The sequence below is a fragment of the Myzus persicae genome, unplaced genomic scaffold, assembly GCF_001856785.1.
Source record: "Myzus persicae strain clone G006 unplaced genomic scaffold, MPER_G0061.0, whole genome shotgun sequence".
In the NCBI taxonomy this organism is placed as follows: domain Eukaryota; kingdom Metazoa; phylum Arthropoda; class Insecta; order Hemiptera; family Aphididae; genus Myzus; species Myzus persicae.
The window spans coordinates 84,059-103,026 of NW_019104240.1; the positions used below are offsets into that span (position 1 = coordinate 84,059).

The following is an 18,968-nucleotide window of genomic DNA, read 5'->3' on the forward strand; positions in this document are numbered from 1 at the left end:
TAACAATTTAACGATAAACAAAAGATAACCCTTCACTATTTTAGGCTGAAAAACAAACATTAAGTGATGCCGAAAAGTCAATTAGTTAGACATTGGTACAAAACATGTCAAGGAAGATTAGTATAATATTTACAAAAATGTACGATGGAAATTACTGTTAAGTGATTTTTTTCCTGGCTTTAATTCTATAAACCGATCAATTCATCGAAGTTCAGTTTTTGTCAAACATATTTTCAATTGCTTTAAAGCTTGGATCAATGGAACTTCAAAACAATAGTTGTGGACTAGCACTGCTTATTGCAGGGAGTGTTATTGATAATAACATTATAATTATTAATAAATAATCCTGAACTAAACTAAACTAAACTTTGGGTAAACAAACAGTAAACTTGAACATTTTTAGAATGGTTCTTAGAAATGTATACTAATTAAATCATTATCATACTTATTTTACGCTAGGTAATTACAATTTTGAATTTTGGGGCCAGTGGCCTCTTAGGCCACAACTTACCTTTATACCACTGATTGTGATCTATGATGTACCGCCGAACCGAGAACGGTAGATGTTGAGCTATTATTATCTCAAATCAATTTTCACGGGCACCCACGTCACCTAATCCTGGGGCGGTAGTGAAATTAAAAATAGTAATTATTTTAAAACATCGTCGTTACACTTACGCTTATAACAAAATAATGTACACCGGAGCACAGATTTCGGAAAACCAGTCGTCGAAATAACATTTTAATTAACGTACAAATGCACCTTAGTGTATAATATTATGTATATATTTTGTGTTTGTGAGTAGCTGTTTGCTATTGAACAAATGACATGCGACATGCGAGCAAATATTATTATTATTATGGCGTTCGTTTTAATAATGTTCTTACTAAGAGTTCGTTGTTTGGCACGCTAAAAAAAAATCGAAACATTCGTTAAATTCAAAAATCATTTGTTTTTTTTTTATTCATATTTTCCACACTATGCAGTCAACTTCTGATCAACTAGATTTTCTGAAAGTTTAAGGCGTTACAAAAACAGAGTTATCCAGTCCAGCGCTTTGTCATGGACGATTTTTGCGATTCTCAATACATTACGAACCAAAATGGGTCTAAGAAGACCGTCTTAATTCAAAGATGACTATATGTGGTCTTGATTTGGACGTCTGCTTACTATATGTTAAGAACTGCTGCCTTAAACCATACAATAGTTTAAAATGAACTCGTCCGACCGAGTTTGCTGAAAAATAATGTATAGTACCTAGCTGCAGGTATGCGGTAGGTATAAAATATTCGCTCGCCGATTGTGTTCTGAAATAAAAAATTATTATTTCCGTATTATAGGTACCGATACATCATTCATATTAAATCTAGGTATATTATTATAGTCTTACACATAACATGGTCTTCAAACCGAGTTAATTTTGTGGTTATATAATAACTATTCATCAATAATTTATTCTGCTCGCGTGTGGTATTTTGTTACTGTCGACATCATTACATTTTCAAATAGGTACCGTACCTAGGAGTAGGTTATGTTAGGTCATTTGACGATTAATAATAAATAATAATTATTGAAAATGATGTATAAAGGTAACACATTTCGCCGTTGGCAACAAAATGTACACGACGGCGAGATAGGTGTATATCTCTTATATTATAATATTTAAACAGAGTTAAGTTAGATAATGCTGTTGTTTATTTTATTATTAAACAAAACGTGCATGTCAATGGTCGTAAGAGACGATATCATAAATGTTAATATTATTATGATTTCATTGATTTACGTCGTAAGAGTCGCTAAAATCACTAAATTACATGAAATACAGCCGTTTTCTTTGTTCGCTTAATATTTTACCCGTACATTATTATTAAAAGAGCACGACTGTTTTCGATTTTTTTTCAAATTCTTTTTTACGCTCGTAAATACAGAGTAAGGTACGTTGTACCTATAGGTATTTAATTTGCCAACAGGATATATACTGACATATTGCAGTGAATATTATGTGTTAAACCATATACCTATGTATATAATATATGATAATAAAATATATTTTCCTCCGATGCCAGTTCGTAGCAACAACAACAACAACAACAATAATAATAATAATCATAATCATATAATGTTATAAATTTATAATAATATCATGCCACATAGATAGCCGCCGCCGCCGCTGTCGGTAGCACAGGTTCTATAAGGATCTAGATCATTTTTTATTTATTTATTTTTTTTATTTTGTTTTGTTCCTACCGACCTTGACATTAGACATCGACAACCATTGCCGGGGGAGAGGTGTTTGGAAAAATTAATTAAATCGAATATCGTACACGATATATATTATTATAATATTATATACGAATCGCGTGCGTTGCGAAATAAATATTATACGACTTGTATTATTCACACGACTCACATAATATATATTATGTATGTATATATATACACATATATCGGCTGAGTGAATATATTTCTACTTCAAACATATTATGTGTATAGGTACCTACTAATGTAGTTATTTACTTATTGCGAAAAAACACAAAAAAACCGAATACTTAACTAAGGAATGTGTACATAGGTTTGCATGTATATTGTATATAAATAAACAGTACAGAAATATTTTATATATTAACGAATGGATTTTACAGAAAAGATGTTTGTGGTTGTGGTTCAATTTGATTCAGAACAATTTAATGTTAAATGATTTAGCGATATTATATTATGTTCCTTCTTATACCTTTATCAAAAATATAAATAATGGATTGTTTTATGTTAATTATTTCAGAAATCACAACAAACACATGTTAATTACAATTTGATGATTATCAGTTATCAATTATCATACCTGATAAGAAATATATCCTATACTCTTTCATAATTTTTTATTATTTATCGTTAAGTTTTCCCGAGATCATACTTGCAGGCTGCAGTTTATGGAGCAATTAGCATCAAAATTCTGGGAAGGGGAAAATTGTTATAAATACAAGGACAGAATATAAAAAAAATTGTTCAGAACAAATTGTTATTTATAAATAGGTACTTAAAAATTACAGGTACATGTACCTGATACTATGCTTAGATGTCACAATTTTTTCTAATAGTAATAATATTTTTTCTAAATTATCATCTCTGCGATTCGTATTTGATAAATCCATCGAAATATGTATTTGATTTGCAAAATCACAACAATCTAGTGTAAGAGATCAGTTGTACCTACATAACATTGGGTATAGAATTGCAGTCAAGTCTTGGTATGTTAAGTGCAATCTGATAAAAAAAATCCTCCCGCGGACATTTTTGCTAAGTCCTCTGCTGCTCCTTCTATAATTTAAAATATTGTGCAGTAATATCCCAGAAAACGTAGGCACGAGTCGGAAGTTACGCTTTTGTCGGACGACGATCGACGACAACGCGCCGACGAGTTTTCTAGAAGAGATTTTATTATTACTATTTATTATTGTGGTTGACAGATGTCGTTTAAGCACATGCAAATACGTGTGCAAGTGCGTGCATATATAATCATCTATATATTGACCACGACGTGTCTGTAGTGTTGTCCCGTACCCATATTAAAAAATTGCGCTCGAAATGTAAACGTATATTATATTATTCAGACGTGGTTTTTTTACCTGCACAATTGTTCCGTTTTACATAACCGTATAATGATAACGCTAAGTTTTAAAATGGAAACACAGGTCCACACAAGCAGCATACGCCTTCTCGGTGATTCATTTATCAAAGAACCACTACCATTTAATTTATTTTTATTGTTGTCAATTTTAAGTTTTCTATAATTTTTAGAAAGAAAACGCGCATTTTTAATTTCGTATTCTGAAGCAGATTATTTTTACTTCAATGAATAAAAATTAAGTTTTAAACAAGAATAGTTTATGAGTTATAGTTTCATAACTATTTTAAAGTTCTGTTAATAAGCCGAGGCATAAGTGGTACCTCCCAAAATGTGGGTCCGCTTCTTCGCACACACTTGCATTGTTTACAACTTATTAAATACTCTTACGAGATTTTAATTGTATTTAACTAAGTACTCCGAGTGATATTTTGTTTCGGAATATGAAATTAAAATGTTTGTTGTCATAACAATATCTTCATATAAAGCTTTATATTAATGGAGGAATTATATTACAGCTGGTAATAGACTATTAGCAGAATATTTTTAGCAATAAAAAGGAATAAAGAAGAGAAATTAGTGTACATCAATAGATTTTTTTAAAATTTGATGTCTTTTGTACACAATTGTTGACATTAAATTCTAAGACTGCATTTTGCAGCAACTTTGATTATATTATTATTTATATTATTGCTTTATTATAATTGTCTTACTAAAAATTTAATGGGTACACCTACCTAAGTCTTAGATTTAAATTAAGTATAGGTACCTACGTATTATTTTAATATCACAACGATGGTCTTTAACATTTTATTTTAGAAAATGTTATGTAGTTTTTAATATATTAAGATTGGAAATTCAAGGTCACAATATTATACCCGTTTTATTGAAATTAAATTAAATCGACCGACATTTTTAAATGCATTCTATAATCATTGTACGTTTACACCAGTGAAAAACTATAATATAATTTTTGTTTGCGAAGGATAGGAAGGGGATTTTATTTTTATTTTTCACGAATCAAGGTTTTTTCAGACTTTTAACCCATCTCCGTCCTTCCAGCTTGCATTTTCAAAGGCAAATCCTTAAAAAGTCTGATAGTCAATAGGTATGTATCGATGTAAAACAGGAATTAGCGTGCTCTGAATGTATAGATTAGGTTCATCGGCATCGACTTGAATTCGTTCCGAATTTATTTTTTATCGTTGTAGTTTGTTTGTCATTGTCGATTTGTTAGTGGTGTTTTCTAAAATAATGACCGCAGTAGAACACAACAACAAATATTTCGATAAGATTCGATTAATTGCTTTTTTTCTTTGCAACAAAATAAAATTACATCGATGCTACATTATAGTATATAGCATACCCACATTGCTAATTAATATGTAATATTATACAAATGTTAAAATTATATATTATATTGTTCTCTCGGCATCGTGTACAACATACACATTTCGTTGAACCTTGGAACAAACCGACAATACCTATAATACTCCAGTTAATGCTGTTTAGTATTATTATATGCTTTGCATTTTACTCCACCGCCGCAGCCATACATTATGCATTATGTATGTTGAAAATCACTTACCTACTACACTTAAATGTTTTATTATAAACAACTTAATACACTCTACAGTATACTAATTACATATATTATATTTTCCTTCTAGTTTACCTTTAAGTGTAATTTGTATCACTGGTGAATGTACCAACTGCATTGTTCCTGATTGTTTCACACAATTTTATGCATTTCGTATATTTTATAAAACAAAAATGATCACTACGGTCTACGAATTATATGTACCTATATACATTATACGTATTTAACTGCATGGCCAAATGTATATTGTAAATCTTATAATATTTTTTGATTATACCTGTACAATTTGTTCTTGAATATAATTAACGATAAAAATTATTTCGAACCTTATTATTTAGAGTGCTACAACCCTGCGCTGCACTGTGCGCTTACACACAAACTTTACGATATTCACTGGGAAATATGCATATATTTAGAGCAGTTGGCATCCATGGGGAAGAACTTGCTCGTTGAAAAAACATAGATAATATAAAATTTACAGACCATTAGCTCTATAATAAATACCCAGCTTTCTCAAAGTTTTGGTAAATGCCCCATCGATACAAACGTTACCAGTAGTAACCATTAGATAACCATTCGCACTTAAGGCGGATTTCCACTAAACACATATGTGCATACAAATCCTTTGTTTGGTTAGGATAGGTTACCACACAATTAACTACGTTACTGTGTTATTAGGCATAGCTGAACATTTTCCGTGTACACGGCACACGCATTTAGTGAAAACCCGCCTTTAAGGCTCATTCACAGCTACGTCGTGTTGATGAAATCGCATTGTCACATTTATTTTTTGTTATCATGTAATAACCGAGTTGCAACCGAGTGTACCAAGAATTGACAACAGCTCAACTTTCAAACCATATTGGTTATCAGTTATAACCATATAGTTACCACGCCATCGCACGACACGACGCACGTCGTAGCTGTGAATTCGACTTTAATCACTAATGTACGGTAATTTTTTTATGGAAATAAAAAATATATTACCTCGTAGCTTATCATTTGAGAACGTCCAGGTAGACCGATGGCCTATTTATTCTATAGTATATACCTGCGAGAAAAAAAGTATAATAACGATTTGCACCTACCTATAATACGTGTAGGTACCTGGTACACCAACCGCCATATATAAGACTACTAATCTTAATTATATACAATTATTATTTCAAATTTCGAACGGCAGACACAACAGTATTATTATTACGATCGCACACATTAAACCGCACCACAGCAGCAACATAATATTATACATACATTGTCGTCACGACCAGGACACATTTTTATTGAGTTGTTCTTATTATTATATCATTGTCGCGTTGCGTCACACAACCGAACCGGTTGAAACCGTATCACTCGATCAAATAGGTATTATATTATATATTTATATGGGTATCCGCATGTTTTAATAATATAATATAATATAATAGCCAATAGGTATATGTGCGCGTGTGTCTGTGATATACATTTCGACGGATACGAGTATGTGTTACTATGACTATTGCTATTATTATTATACGTTTGTGCAACTCGAGGCCCACTCCGGAGTAATGGCGTTTCGAATGACTCGGCAAATCGTCTAATCGAATCCGACTCGTGTCCAATGCATAATAAATAATATTATACATCTAATAATGGATGATTAAAATCGTACACAGCTGTGCTGATTCGGTCGGTGGCGGACCTACGCAGGAGATGACGAAAAGCAAAATTGAATAAGAAACGCGTGTGCATTGTGTCTTGCAATCCGGCACAGATGCCTATACGGTCCTGCAGCATTGTTATACGACATATTTATTGAGCCACAAGACACATCCGTTCCCCGTTAGTGGAATTTTAGAATTGTGTCCCTTTTTCTTTCGAATTGTCCAGTACATTTTTGAAATCGGTTCAAAAAACATAAACATAACATATAGGTAAGTAAACTAGGTGCGCTTGTTATCGCGTACTATTCTATACGACTATAGGTAGTCTGGACTATTTGACTATTATCATAATATTATATAATATTGATTATAATCTTTTATCAACGGTGACCAATTATTGATCGATTGAAGATTGAATTAGAAAGTTAATTTTTATTTTTAGTTATTGCCTTTTGAAATGAAAGTTAAAACGTTACATTGTAGTTATCAAGTTATGTCAAAGTGTTAAAGTATCCCCTTGAGAGTTGAGAGTAGATACTCTGAGCAATATACTACTATAATATTTTATATTATATCTTGTGAGTAAGTGAGTTTAAACGTTCGTGCGAACCTCGTTAATAGAATTAAAAGTCGCTTTCTAACGGAGGGAAAAAAATTGTAATGTTTGACCAACGAAATGCACATTCGAGTTTTTCCTTTCAAACAATCATTCGACCCTGTCTTGTTTTTTTTTTAAGTAGTACCTTATTTATAGTTACCTATGTATTAAAAAATATTTGGGTGTATTCGAACATATGGGTACATAATGGATGTTAATATATTTTGTGGGTACATGAAGGTACCTATATGAATTATTTATGCTGTTCGCTATATTTTAAACTTTCAAGGTTACCAACCGTTTCAATCAAAACTCATCTGAAATGATTTTGAATTTGTTTTTTTCATTTTCAAACTTTTTAACTAAAAAAAACGAAATAACAACTAAAACACTTTTCAATTATGAATTGAAATATTTTAATTATAAATCAAGGTCGTAAAATAACTGGTACCAAAGTATATTACGAGTGTACAAAGAATTATATTATACTATCTATAATCGGTTAATTTTCCCTTTTTGTAAAGGCATAAGCCGGGCGATCTAATTAACAGAAGACACTCGTAATTTCAAAAATAATTCATGTTGAAAATAATTTTTCACGTAAATTTGTCAATAACATATTTTTTAGTTTTCAATATTTTTTGGAGTACCCCTCAAAAATCAAATTTTGGATGAGGAGTTTATGAGTATGTAAGTATTTAAAGCCACCTCGTAAAATGATGGTTCACTACTCCGCTGAACCTTTAAAAACATATTTAGTTGAAACTAATAAATTGCTTGTCTGAAATTTGATTTTTATAGTACAATATAAAATAAAATCCTACTTCGGAATATGAAATCAAAATTTTAAGTTGTCATTCAATAGAGTAAACCACTTAAAAAGAGAAGACTATAAAAAATGTAAAAAATATCTTTTTTTCAAAACATTTTATTTTGTGACGATTTAAAATTATCTAAAAGAAATATTTTCAATAAAGTTATTATTTTCTGAAATAAATAATGAATGCCTTAAATTAAATGGATCACTCCGTATATTATGTATATTTGTTATGTAGCTATTAACAATTTCGCATGCTTAGTATTTATTATTTACGATCATTTGAATTCTACCTATGTCGAGTATAGATCCATATTTTATTACGATAAAAAATGAAAACATTATATTGTACATGATTTATGATGTCACATGACCAAAAATGGTAAATGCATACTTCATACTCTAATATATAATATGTCGCGTGGTACTATTTTTAATGTATTTAAAATTTAAATGCGAATAAAAAATTTAATAACGCTATCCGAATATTAATAGGTACATTTGAAATAATTTAGTGCTATAATGTGTCCGTATAAAAAGAGAGAGAGAGGGAGAGAGAGAGATGGTCGACCGTCATTAAGTGTAATATTAAAACATCATCAGTTGTAATATTAATTTGCCACCATTCCGTTCTAACCTTCTGCGAGATTCTAAAATACATATCATACTCTCGATAGGTACCAAACTAATTACAAATCCGTGTTGCCCTAAATGACCAAAAACCTGTTTGCGGGTATCGTATTTTAGTCACTTCCAAATAACATAGGTAACGACAGGATATTAATATGAGAAGATAAATTGCTGCTTGAGTAGCGTTAAAAAAACAAAATGTATTAAGTAGTAGTATTATTATTTTAATGCAATATATTATAATCAACAATAGTTATTCCAGTAAGATAATGTTATGAATTATGATATACACCATAATAATATGGTATTTTGATATTATAGTCTAAAAATATATTAAATGCCTTAAAATTATTTACTGGTTTATTTTTTCACTACTAAATTCCGATACTCGATGTGTGTATAAGTTATTGTGAATTGCAGAAACTGTATGGACAGTTTTTTTTATTTTGGAAAAAACTAAGGTCGTTGCGGAAGCGCTTTCGATTACATCAATAAACATTATGTACACATTGCGATCTAAATACACCGACAGATTTCAGTTTTTTAAGAATATATAATAATATATTATTGTAACCGGTTCGTATATAATTATTGTATATTATATGTTAAGTAGAAAGATTATATGTATTTGATTGCGTTCGGTGCCCGGTTACGCGTGTTATTGTGGTATCAACGGTTATTACTTATTGTCGGATAAAAAAGAGCATTTTATAAATGTTCACAAAACTAATTTATAAAAAAAATAATGACCTAAAAATTTGTATTCTTATTTTTCAATGCATTTTTTAAATAACAAAAATGATTTTAATTTTAAAAACATGTGTGCAAGTTAAAAAAATCGGACTTAGTCGTCACTTTCTTAACGGCTCAACATTTAAACTTATGAATTCTTATCATATAAAAACTTATATCCAAAATATAATGAGCAAAAACAAATAGCACATGGGTGTTATTTTAGAGTCGTGGGCTAATTTTTTTAACTACAAGTATTTGTACGTATATAACTATATAAGTGACGACTGACATTATACCCGGATATACGTTGTATGCATTATAGCCTATATTATAGGAATATATTATATTATAACATAGTTTGTTGAATTTAATTGTTACGTTAACTGATTTATACTGTTCATAGTAACAATAAGGAATAGATATAATAATCAATAGGTACAATATAAACGTATACCTATATTATAAACAAACATTTGAGGTATTTAGATCATAAATGTATTACCATTTCTTATCTTTTTCCATCAGTATAATATTATTTACTGACTATGGACTAGTAATCATAAGCAGGTGGTCAAATAATAACAGTATTGTTATATTATAATACACACATGGGTTAAAATCAATAATAATATCAATAATATCAATAATAGTATGACGTACTCTCAACTGTAAAGGAGTATTGGAATTTGTTTTTGATTATAAGTGAAAAAGCAGGATTAAAAAATGCAATTAATAACAAGGTATAAATACAATAACTATAATATGAAGTGCTGTTGTATGCCACATTATAGTGAGGTACTTGGAGTCGTGATTGATGTGTAAAATAGATTATCGCGTTCGTGATTTTATCACACGAACTATAATATCTAGGTTCTGCACTGCAGGTCTAAATATAGGCAAGTGCAATAATTGTACATGCACATGGCACGAAAAATAAAGAAAGTCGATATCTTATATTATATTTCCTTATATTATGATTTATGACAAATATAATATGAAGTACAATTTTTGAAAATATTAACATTTTCTTTTCTATTAAAAAATAAATAAATTAGTGATTCTACTGAAACCAAACTAATCTATAGCCAGGGGTGAATCAGAACCCGTAGCCCCTCTCCTTATGTACTATTTTTAAGATATATTTCTCGATTAAATCGGCCAATAATAGTTAATCTATAAAGTCTCTTCTGGCAAATTAAAACATTTATTTTACTTTTAAAAACTATTTATTAATTTATTTATTGCAGGTAGGTAGTTAAATAGTTGTAGAACAAGCACTTGTTGTGCATACATGTCATGTCTCCCTTGATTTCTGTCATTCCTAAGTCCTGTGCCCCTGTTTGTAGCTCGGAATACGATACAGTGGCTACAAAATCGGGTTTCAACGATCGTTTTCACGCCACGCAGAGCGAAAAACGAAAGCTGCTATTCGCAAGCGTATAGTACCTATGCAATTTATTTAACAATATATTATGTATAACGTCGGCACTGTGCGTGTGATATCTTATTTCATTACGTTGAGAGGCGCAGCCGCCGAATATGACAAAGTGAAAACCTATCTACGCGTGTAATATATATTCACCTACCCACATTACAATAATTAGATAACTGCTGCTATCGTTGTTCACATTAAATAATATAATATTATCGTGCTCTTATTTTATACTCCAAGCAAATGAAGCTTGCAATGCGCTTGCATAATAACCGCAGCGGCGTTGCACACAATGTGTACACTTACGACGAAACGTGTCGAGAAGCATAAAGGTGCATAATGAGCGGCACAACGATAGTTATAATAATTAGGGAACACAATATTATAGGTATATAGGTACACCATCCGCATGCTAATTGGAAAATGTGATGATATCGTAGTTATATTATAACCAATAGGTACGTTTTTCGATAAGTCCCAGAACTTAATAACAGGCTTGTCTTAGACACGTGTGCGCTATACAAACAACAATCGTTTTGCGTCTCGACGTATTATTATTATGTGTTCTTTAACATGATATTATATTATGTTGTTATTAGAAAGTTATAGCAATTTGTTTACCACGCTGATAAACATTTTATAATAATAAATAATATTAGAAACAATCATTATTATTTCGCACTTGTACGATATTTTACTTTATTATTTATTGTAAAATATAATATTGTCGACAGTCGTGTCTGCTTGCTGTAGTTTTGACCACGGACCCGTGGTGGTCATGACTCATAAATAATATACCCGGAAAAATATTCCAAGGCAAAATATTAGTTCAAACCTTTCTTTAAACTCTATTATAAAAGTTATGATTAGAAATATCACAAATCAATATAATCATCGCACATTTGATATCTACAATGGTTTTGTGTGTCGCATTTATTTTTGAATTGTGGGTGCTCTTTTTTTTTTGGAAAATTTTAAAATAGTTAGTTAGGTACCACAAATACACCACTGATATCGTGTTACTTTATAGTATGTCGCAGCGGTTTGTTTATTATACTCGTATATATTGTTCTTCAATTTTGAGGTTTTGCTCGTTTCGATATAAAAATTAAAACATTATCAATAATACCTTGGCGTTGTTGTTCACAGGTTGACCGATTACAATCCTGCCGATTACAACGGAGTGATGTACATATACTCACCCGGACCCAGCGGTGAGTGCGGTCAAGTGATGGACGTCCAGCAACAGCATCAGCACCAGCAGCAAAACAACCATCACCTCATCCAGCTACAGCAGCAACAACTACAGCTACAACTGCAGCAACTCCAACAGCAGCAACAGCAACAGATATCGCCGCCGGCCAGCCCACCAGACGACAGCGACGACGGAAACGCGATCTCGGATTCGAAGTTCTTGGTGCGCCAGCTGATGGCCACCACGACGACCACGACGGCAGCGACACCGCCGACGCTCTTGTCGGCGACCAACGCGGCCGCGGCGGTTGTCGGCCGTCCACACAAGCAAACGGCGACGGCCGCTGCGACCGCGGCCGCTGTGTCCGCTGCGTACACGGCTACCATGATGACGCCTCCGTCATCACCGCCCGAAGACGGTGTGAAAATGGCGGCGGCCGTGGCCACGAAAGTTACCACCGGCGGCCAACGGTCGTCGAGGCGGACAGGAGGTGTCGGTGACCAGCGGCCACAACGCGCCAAAAAGACGTCGGCCAACCACTCGTGTGGTCACCCGGGATGCGGAAAGACGTACACCAAGAGCTCGCACCTCAAGGCGCACCTGCGCACGCACACGGGTGAAAAACCGTACCAGTGCTATTGGAACGGGTGCGGTTGGAAGTTCGCCCGGTCCGATGAGCTGACCCGGCACTTCCGCAAGCATACCGGTGACCGGCCTTTCAAGTGCCGGCTGTGCGACCGCGCATTCTCCCGGTCCGACCACTTGTCGCTGCACATGAAGCGGCACAACGTCTAGCGAGCAGCGGAAGTATATGCAATCGAAAACAACGGCGCATCGATTTTTTCGCAATTATTACCGACAGCAGAAAACAATTTATGTTCACCACGACTATCGTATAATAATACCAGTGTAGTGTCGCACGTTTTTTTGATTTTCCTCGTTATCGTGCCATGCAATAATAATGCGTATACATATTATAATAGCCGTAACGATTGTATTATATAATAATAATTATTATTATGTTTTACATATTATATATTCTATATTTTCTTTCTTTTCTTACTTAGCAGTAGTAGTATTATAATATGGTATGATAGAGTAGGTAGTATTTTTACTTACACGTAGGTGGTAATAATAATAATATTATTATACCTTCATAATGAACTTGTACATTTTTTTTCCATCATTCTTTTATTGCTCGGCTGGTCTGTGGCGGTCCGACGACGGTGCCCACTCGTAAACAGTGCATTATAAGTACCCAGTGTGAGCATGATATTAAATATAATAATAATAATAATAATAATAATTGTAAAACGTGTTCAAACGCCACAGCCGCGATTATATGTAAATACGATCCGGACGCGCGTGTGTCGTTGGCTGCAATATATATTACTATCGCGTACGACGACGTCTATGATAATAATAATAATAATAACAGTCTTAAGTCATGGTCCGTGTCCAAAGTCTTTGAGATTTGTGTACTGGTCAATCGGTGTCCAGACGTCGTCGTGGAAAAACCTACCGGGAAATCCCATCCTCCATCACACGCGTTCATTTCTTTCGAACCGAAAACGTTCACCGATCGTCGTTGTTTTTTTCGAGTGTTTATCGCATGATTTCGACAGTGACGTTGTTAGAGTTCGGCACTAATGTGGCGGATTTCCTCGTTTCGCACTTCAACCGACCCCCTAGTCGTACTTTCCACGCGCGATGGCTTTTCGGAAAACGTCAATTTGTTTTAATACTGACGTTCGGTGAGCGGTCGATCACAAATCGTCCGCAACGATGTTTAACTAGAAAATTATTTTTCACGTTAACAAACATTACGTAAAAACAAGTACAAACACACTAAAAAAAAAAAAAACGTTTAAATTTATCATTTCACTCACACGTCGTGGTGTTCCCCTACCAAAACCACGAGCCCAACCACGACTACTTATCGGCCTCACACGTTTAGCAGAGAGCGAGACTTAATACATTTTTAAATAAAAACCGTCGTCGCCAAACGGTGTATGCTCTCTTTAACCACTCTGTATATATAATATACAAATCACCAGATGATCTCGTCACCGGAATAACGTCACCTAATGTTATGATTTCGCTCGACACTGTCGTTTTTATATACCGTCTGTATCGTGTTCTCGAAAAACCATTTCGAATTTTGAGGGGTTGCATATTTTTATCATCAGTCACATTTGCGTGTCTAGGTTTATTATTTTTCGTCATATTATAAATCTCACGCTATTGTTCCCATGTATATTCATAATTCATTTGTTTGATAACATTTAATCCAACAGTTTTTATTCTCATCGAATAAAGCTTAAAAAAAATTGCCTGTATCTCAGAGCTATAATTTATAATACGTCGCTTAGAGAGTTTTTTTTATTTTCCACACAATAATATTATTTGCTACAACGGTCTGCGAATGACCATCCCAAACCGATTAAATAGTACCTATAATAAACACCTTAAACACACGCGTGAGGTACACTCCTTTAAACCCACGAAACGTAATTTGCCCCAACACTGTTCCGTACGACGACAATTGAAGACAACTACCGCTAAATCATCAACGTGCCATGGAAGAAACTGCCCCCCCCCACCCCCCCCCCCCCCAGCGAAATTTATTGAACCGTCGTCGTTTTCTGTCGACTCGGAATTCTCAGTCCGTTATTCCTTTTGAACACCGACAATAACCGAGTTACCGGGGTACACCCTATTATAAGACCCCGCACTGACGATTTTGGATCTCTTGGATGTGAAATTTTTTTTCTCCTTTGTATTTTACTTACGATACCTATATATACTACAATCACATTATCGTATACAGCAGAGGCGTGCTCAAGAATATGCTATGGGGGGAGGGTGAAGTAAAATAATATATTATTGTATAATATAATCGGGAGGTGGCACAGTGCAGGCGTCACATTGTTTTAGGTTTTAAAGGGATAGTCTTCACAATTTGTCTAGAAATTAGAAGATAACATTATTTTGCCCATCAGATTTAATGGAGGGGGCGAGCGTCCATGACTCCCCTTCCCTCTGAGCACGCCCCTGGTACATAGACGTAGTGATAGTTTTAGGCGTATTGCATTTAATATATAGTTCTTAATATATTATATTATAGCGTAACGATTGTACGGTAATATGTGTTCGGGTCGGCGATGATTCGCACTATATCGGAAACATTAAATAAATACTATTATATATATGTACCTATTGCACACGCCACACACCGACACGCAAGCACATCATGACCAACGCAATAACTGACCATTACTCGTATAGCATTAATTTTTCAACCAAAAAACTCGAAATGTTTCGAGATGAAACCACATTTGAAGTCTTAAACAATCGTGTCAGTATATTTATGAGATTATTGGAAATAACATAGTTTTGTATTTTTCCCTCTATCAGTGAATGTACTTGCTTACTGAAGTATTTTTCAACTTTCCATAGCATTGTAAAAACTTACTACAATTTTCCGTTACCAAAATATCCAAAAAGTTATTTTATTTTAATACGTGTGCTTATATTGTAAATCGATAGTTTGTCCAAATTCGTTTTGCAATACTTTTACAATTCGCCCGTTAGGCTAAAAGATGTTTGTGAAATTCCAACTGCGGTCCAAGTCTTTCCATTACCTTTGAAGCGTAAGTGCCTAACTTTCGTCATTGTTATTATAGATGGACATTGTATTCAGCTGCGGAAATTAACTATTCGCAGCACATAGTAAATAACAAGCACATTTTGCACGTCAGATGTACATGTCATGAACCCTATGATAAAATTCTCGGCTTCGATTATAATCATAAATTTCACTTGGATTAGGACTACTACTTGGTTTAATTGTACATACAACTGCATTTGGTTTGTTTTTCGTCGACTCTTAGAATAATTATAATATAATATATTGACTATGCGTATATACATAATAATTGTATTGTATTAAAACAATCACGTTTTTTTCCTGATTAAACAAAACGTATTTTTTTATTTGTTATTATTATTTTTGTTTTATACATATATAGTTCTTAGACTTATTCAAAATCAAATTTAACAAAATGTGTTTAGCAATAAGTGTTTTTTTTTTAACTTAGCTGTTATTAGGACTTACAAAAAAACTATTATTCTTTTTAATGTTATTATTTTTATTATTTTTTTATTCAGTTATTAAAACTAAACCATTGTAAAAATCTTTATTTTACTGATTATTATTAATAAACGTATGTCAACTTATAATATTGCATACTTTTACAACTGTATGTATTTTTATTTCATCTTCATTATTATTAATTATTATTGTAACTAGTTACTATAATTATATAGTTATAATGTGAATTTTGTCCTTTTGTAGATTTATAGCGACGTCGAACGTTATTATAATACCTGTAGTAGGTATACCACGTCGCGGTTCCGGGCGCCGCGGAAGTATACAGAAAAAAAATTAAATTGTTTTCATGCCATTTAATTAAACATAATAATATTTACATATACTAAGGTTATTATTATTATCATTATTATTATATTACATTAAACTTTTACCGTTATCAAAAATGTTTGTTTTTAATTTACTAACGTAATCCAATACTCAGCGTGAACGCGGTGGCAACTCGCTCGCCCGAGAGTGGTAACCGTCACGGTGAGCATATATTATTATTATTATGACATGTGTGGGCGCGTGCGAGCAACCGTACACTGCCCCCACCGGGCAATATTTCATACTCGGCGTAAGGGTCGTCGCGGCGGTGTCAGACGAATAAGTATCATTAAGCTAATACAGAGTTTCGTGTTGGACGTGTACATAATATTTTGTACCTATACATCGGGCTCGCATTAGGGTCAAGTATAATTATTATTATGTGAAATGAACATCGCGTTAATTAAATTTAGGTGCACAGACCGAGTAAAAAATAATAATTATTATATATACATATATATATATGTATATATGCATGACAAAAAATAAATAAAAACTATACATTTGACGTATACTCGTCTGTGAGTCACGATTGAAAGAGTACACTGCAGTTGACTGCTGTATAAATATGAATATAGGTACCTATACCTACGTATTCTCTCGTATAATATATGGGTTACGAATAAAATGTTAAATGGGGCATTGTATATGAAATGTATTACACTCGTCAGTGGACCTAGGACTGGGGAAAAAAAATATTGAGGGGGGGGGGGTGGACTTGAGCGCAGAACATACAGCCTACGTCAAAACAGACATATTATATTGTATAAACTAAAATTCAAATACTCTCATAGTTTCCAACAGCGATAAACACGATGATATAGATTATAGATAGGTAGCTATCGCTGACATTGATTTCAAAAATAAAAAAATTTATGTTTGGACCACAATGAAGTCACCCTAATGGTGTTCATGTGGGAGTAGTGGGGTGGGGTAGTCTTTAATCCGATTATGACTTTTATACGATTACTGCACAAATTATACTAATGTAGTAATGTAAAAAGCAGTAAACTTAAATATAAATAACGTATATGAGTAAAAATAAAATTTTAAATGGGGCGTTTAATGAAATGTTCAATATTAATACAATCGCCATCGGATGGAAAAAAAAAATAATACAGGTGGTTGAGGGGTGAACTGATTCAAGTAGATAACTGCAGCCGTATGGTTGATGTAATATTATAAACAATAAAAATACTCGTGGTTATAAAAGGTGATAGTTTATTGACTTAAAAAAATATAATGTTCGAGTTTGGACGTCAATAAAGTCACCGTAATGGTGTGCCTACAAATCGAATAAGATTTCCGCACAATTTTTACCAAACGTACTGTTGCACGGGAGGTTTACGAGTGCGTCTGAAATGAAGTATCAACTAAAATACCGATTAATTTAGTGTTAACTCAGTGAACCTAATGAAATGGTTTACAGCCCAAAAAAATTTGGTTATTATTATTTATTTTATCATTTTGATTTACACCCATTTTTACAAGTTTATAGGTGACTATTTTTAAATTTTTTTTCGATTTATGTATGTTATAAAAATAATTCCTCAACAGTTGTAACATGTTAAAATATTCTTACTATAATTAATAAATATTAAATATATAGGTATAGTCACTTTGTTTGTACAAGTGTATCTGTAAGTTTAAACTTATCAAAATTCGCCAAAATTAAATATTTTTTCGTAATACTGTTAGTTATTTTCCAGTGAGCCATATAAAATGATGCACAAAATAGTAGTTATAATATTTGTACTATATAAATAGGTATACAGTGCACAAGTTTATAAAAGTTGAAAAATATCAAGGAAAAGTCAATCATATTGCAGTGTTCTAGGTCCCATATTGTTCTTAATATATATTAACGATATTTGTAATTTAGAATTAGACGGTCAACTTGTTTCTTATGCAGACGATACATGCTTACTATTTTCAAGCAATACATGGGATAATGTCAAACGTAAAGCAACAGCAGAAGTTAACAAGGTATTTATTAAGTTGTCTGAAAAAAAACTCACTTTAAATATAGGCAAAAGTGTTTTTATTGCATTTTCTATAACAAATAACTATATACCAATAGATAAAATTATTATACACTCCTGTGACACGCAAAATGTCTTCTTAACTTCCTGTAACTGTCAAAAAATAATTCGCGTAACCAGAGTAAAATATTTAGGTTTAATCATTGACTGTTTCTTACGATGGAATATACATA

General features: G+C 32.7%; 1 protein-coding gene across 1 annotated transcript in view; it reads left to right on the forward strand.

The window, feature by feature from the left end:
• Positions 1 to 14,880, forward strand: part of LOC111040375 (Krueppel-like factor luna) — an 83,483-nt gene extending 68,603 nt beyond the window's left edge. The window contains exon 3 of the mRNA XM_022324266.1: positions 12,228 to 14,880. Within this exon, the coding sequence (XP_022179958.1) occupies positions 12,228 to 13,068 (841 nt within the window). The 3' untranslated portion in view covers positions 13,069 to 14,880. The remainder of the gene's footprint in view (positions 1 to 12,227) is intronic.
• Positions 14,881 to 18,968: the final 4,088 nt, after the last annotated feature.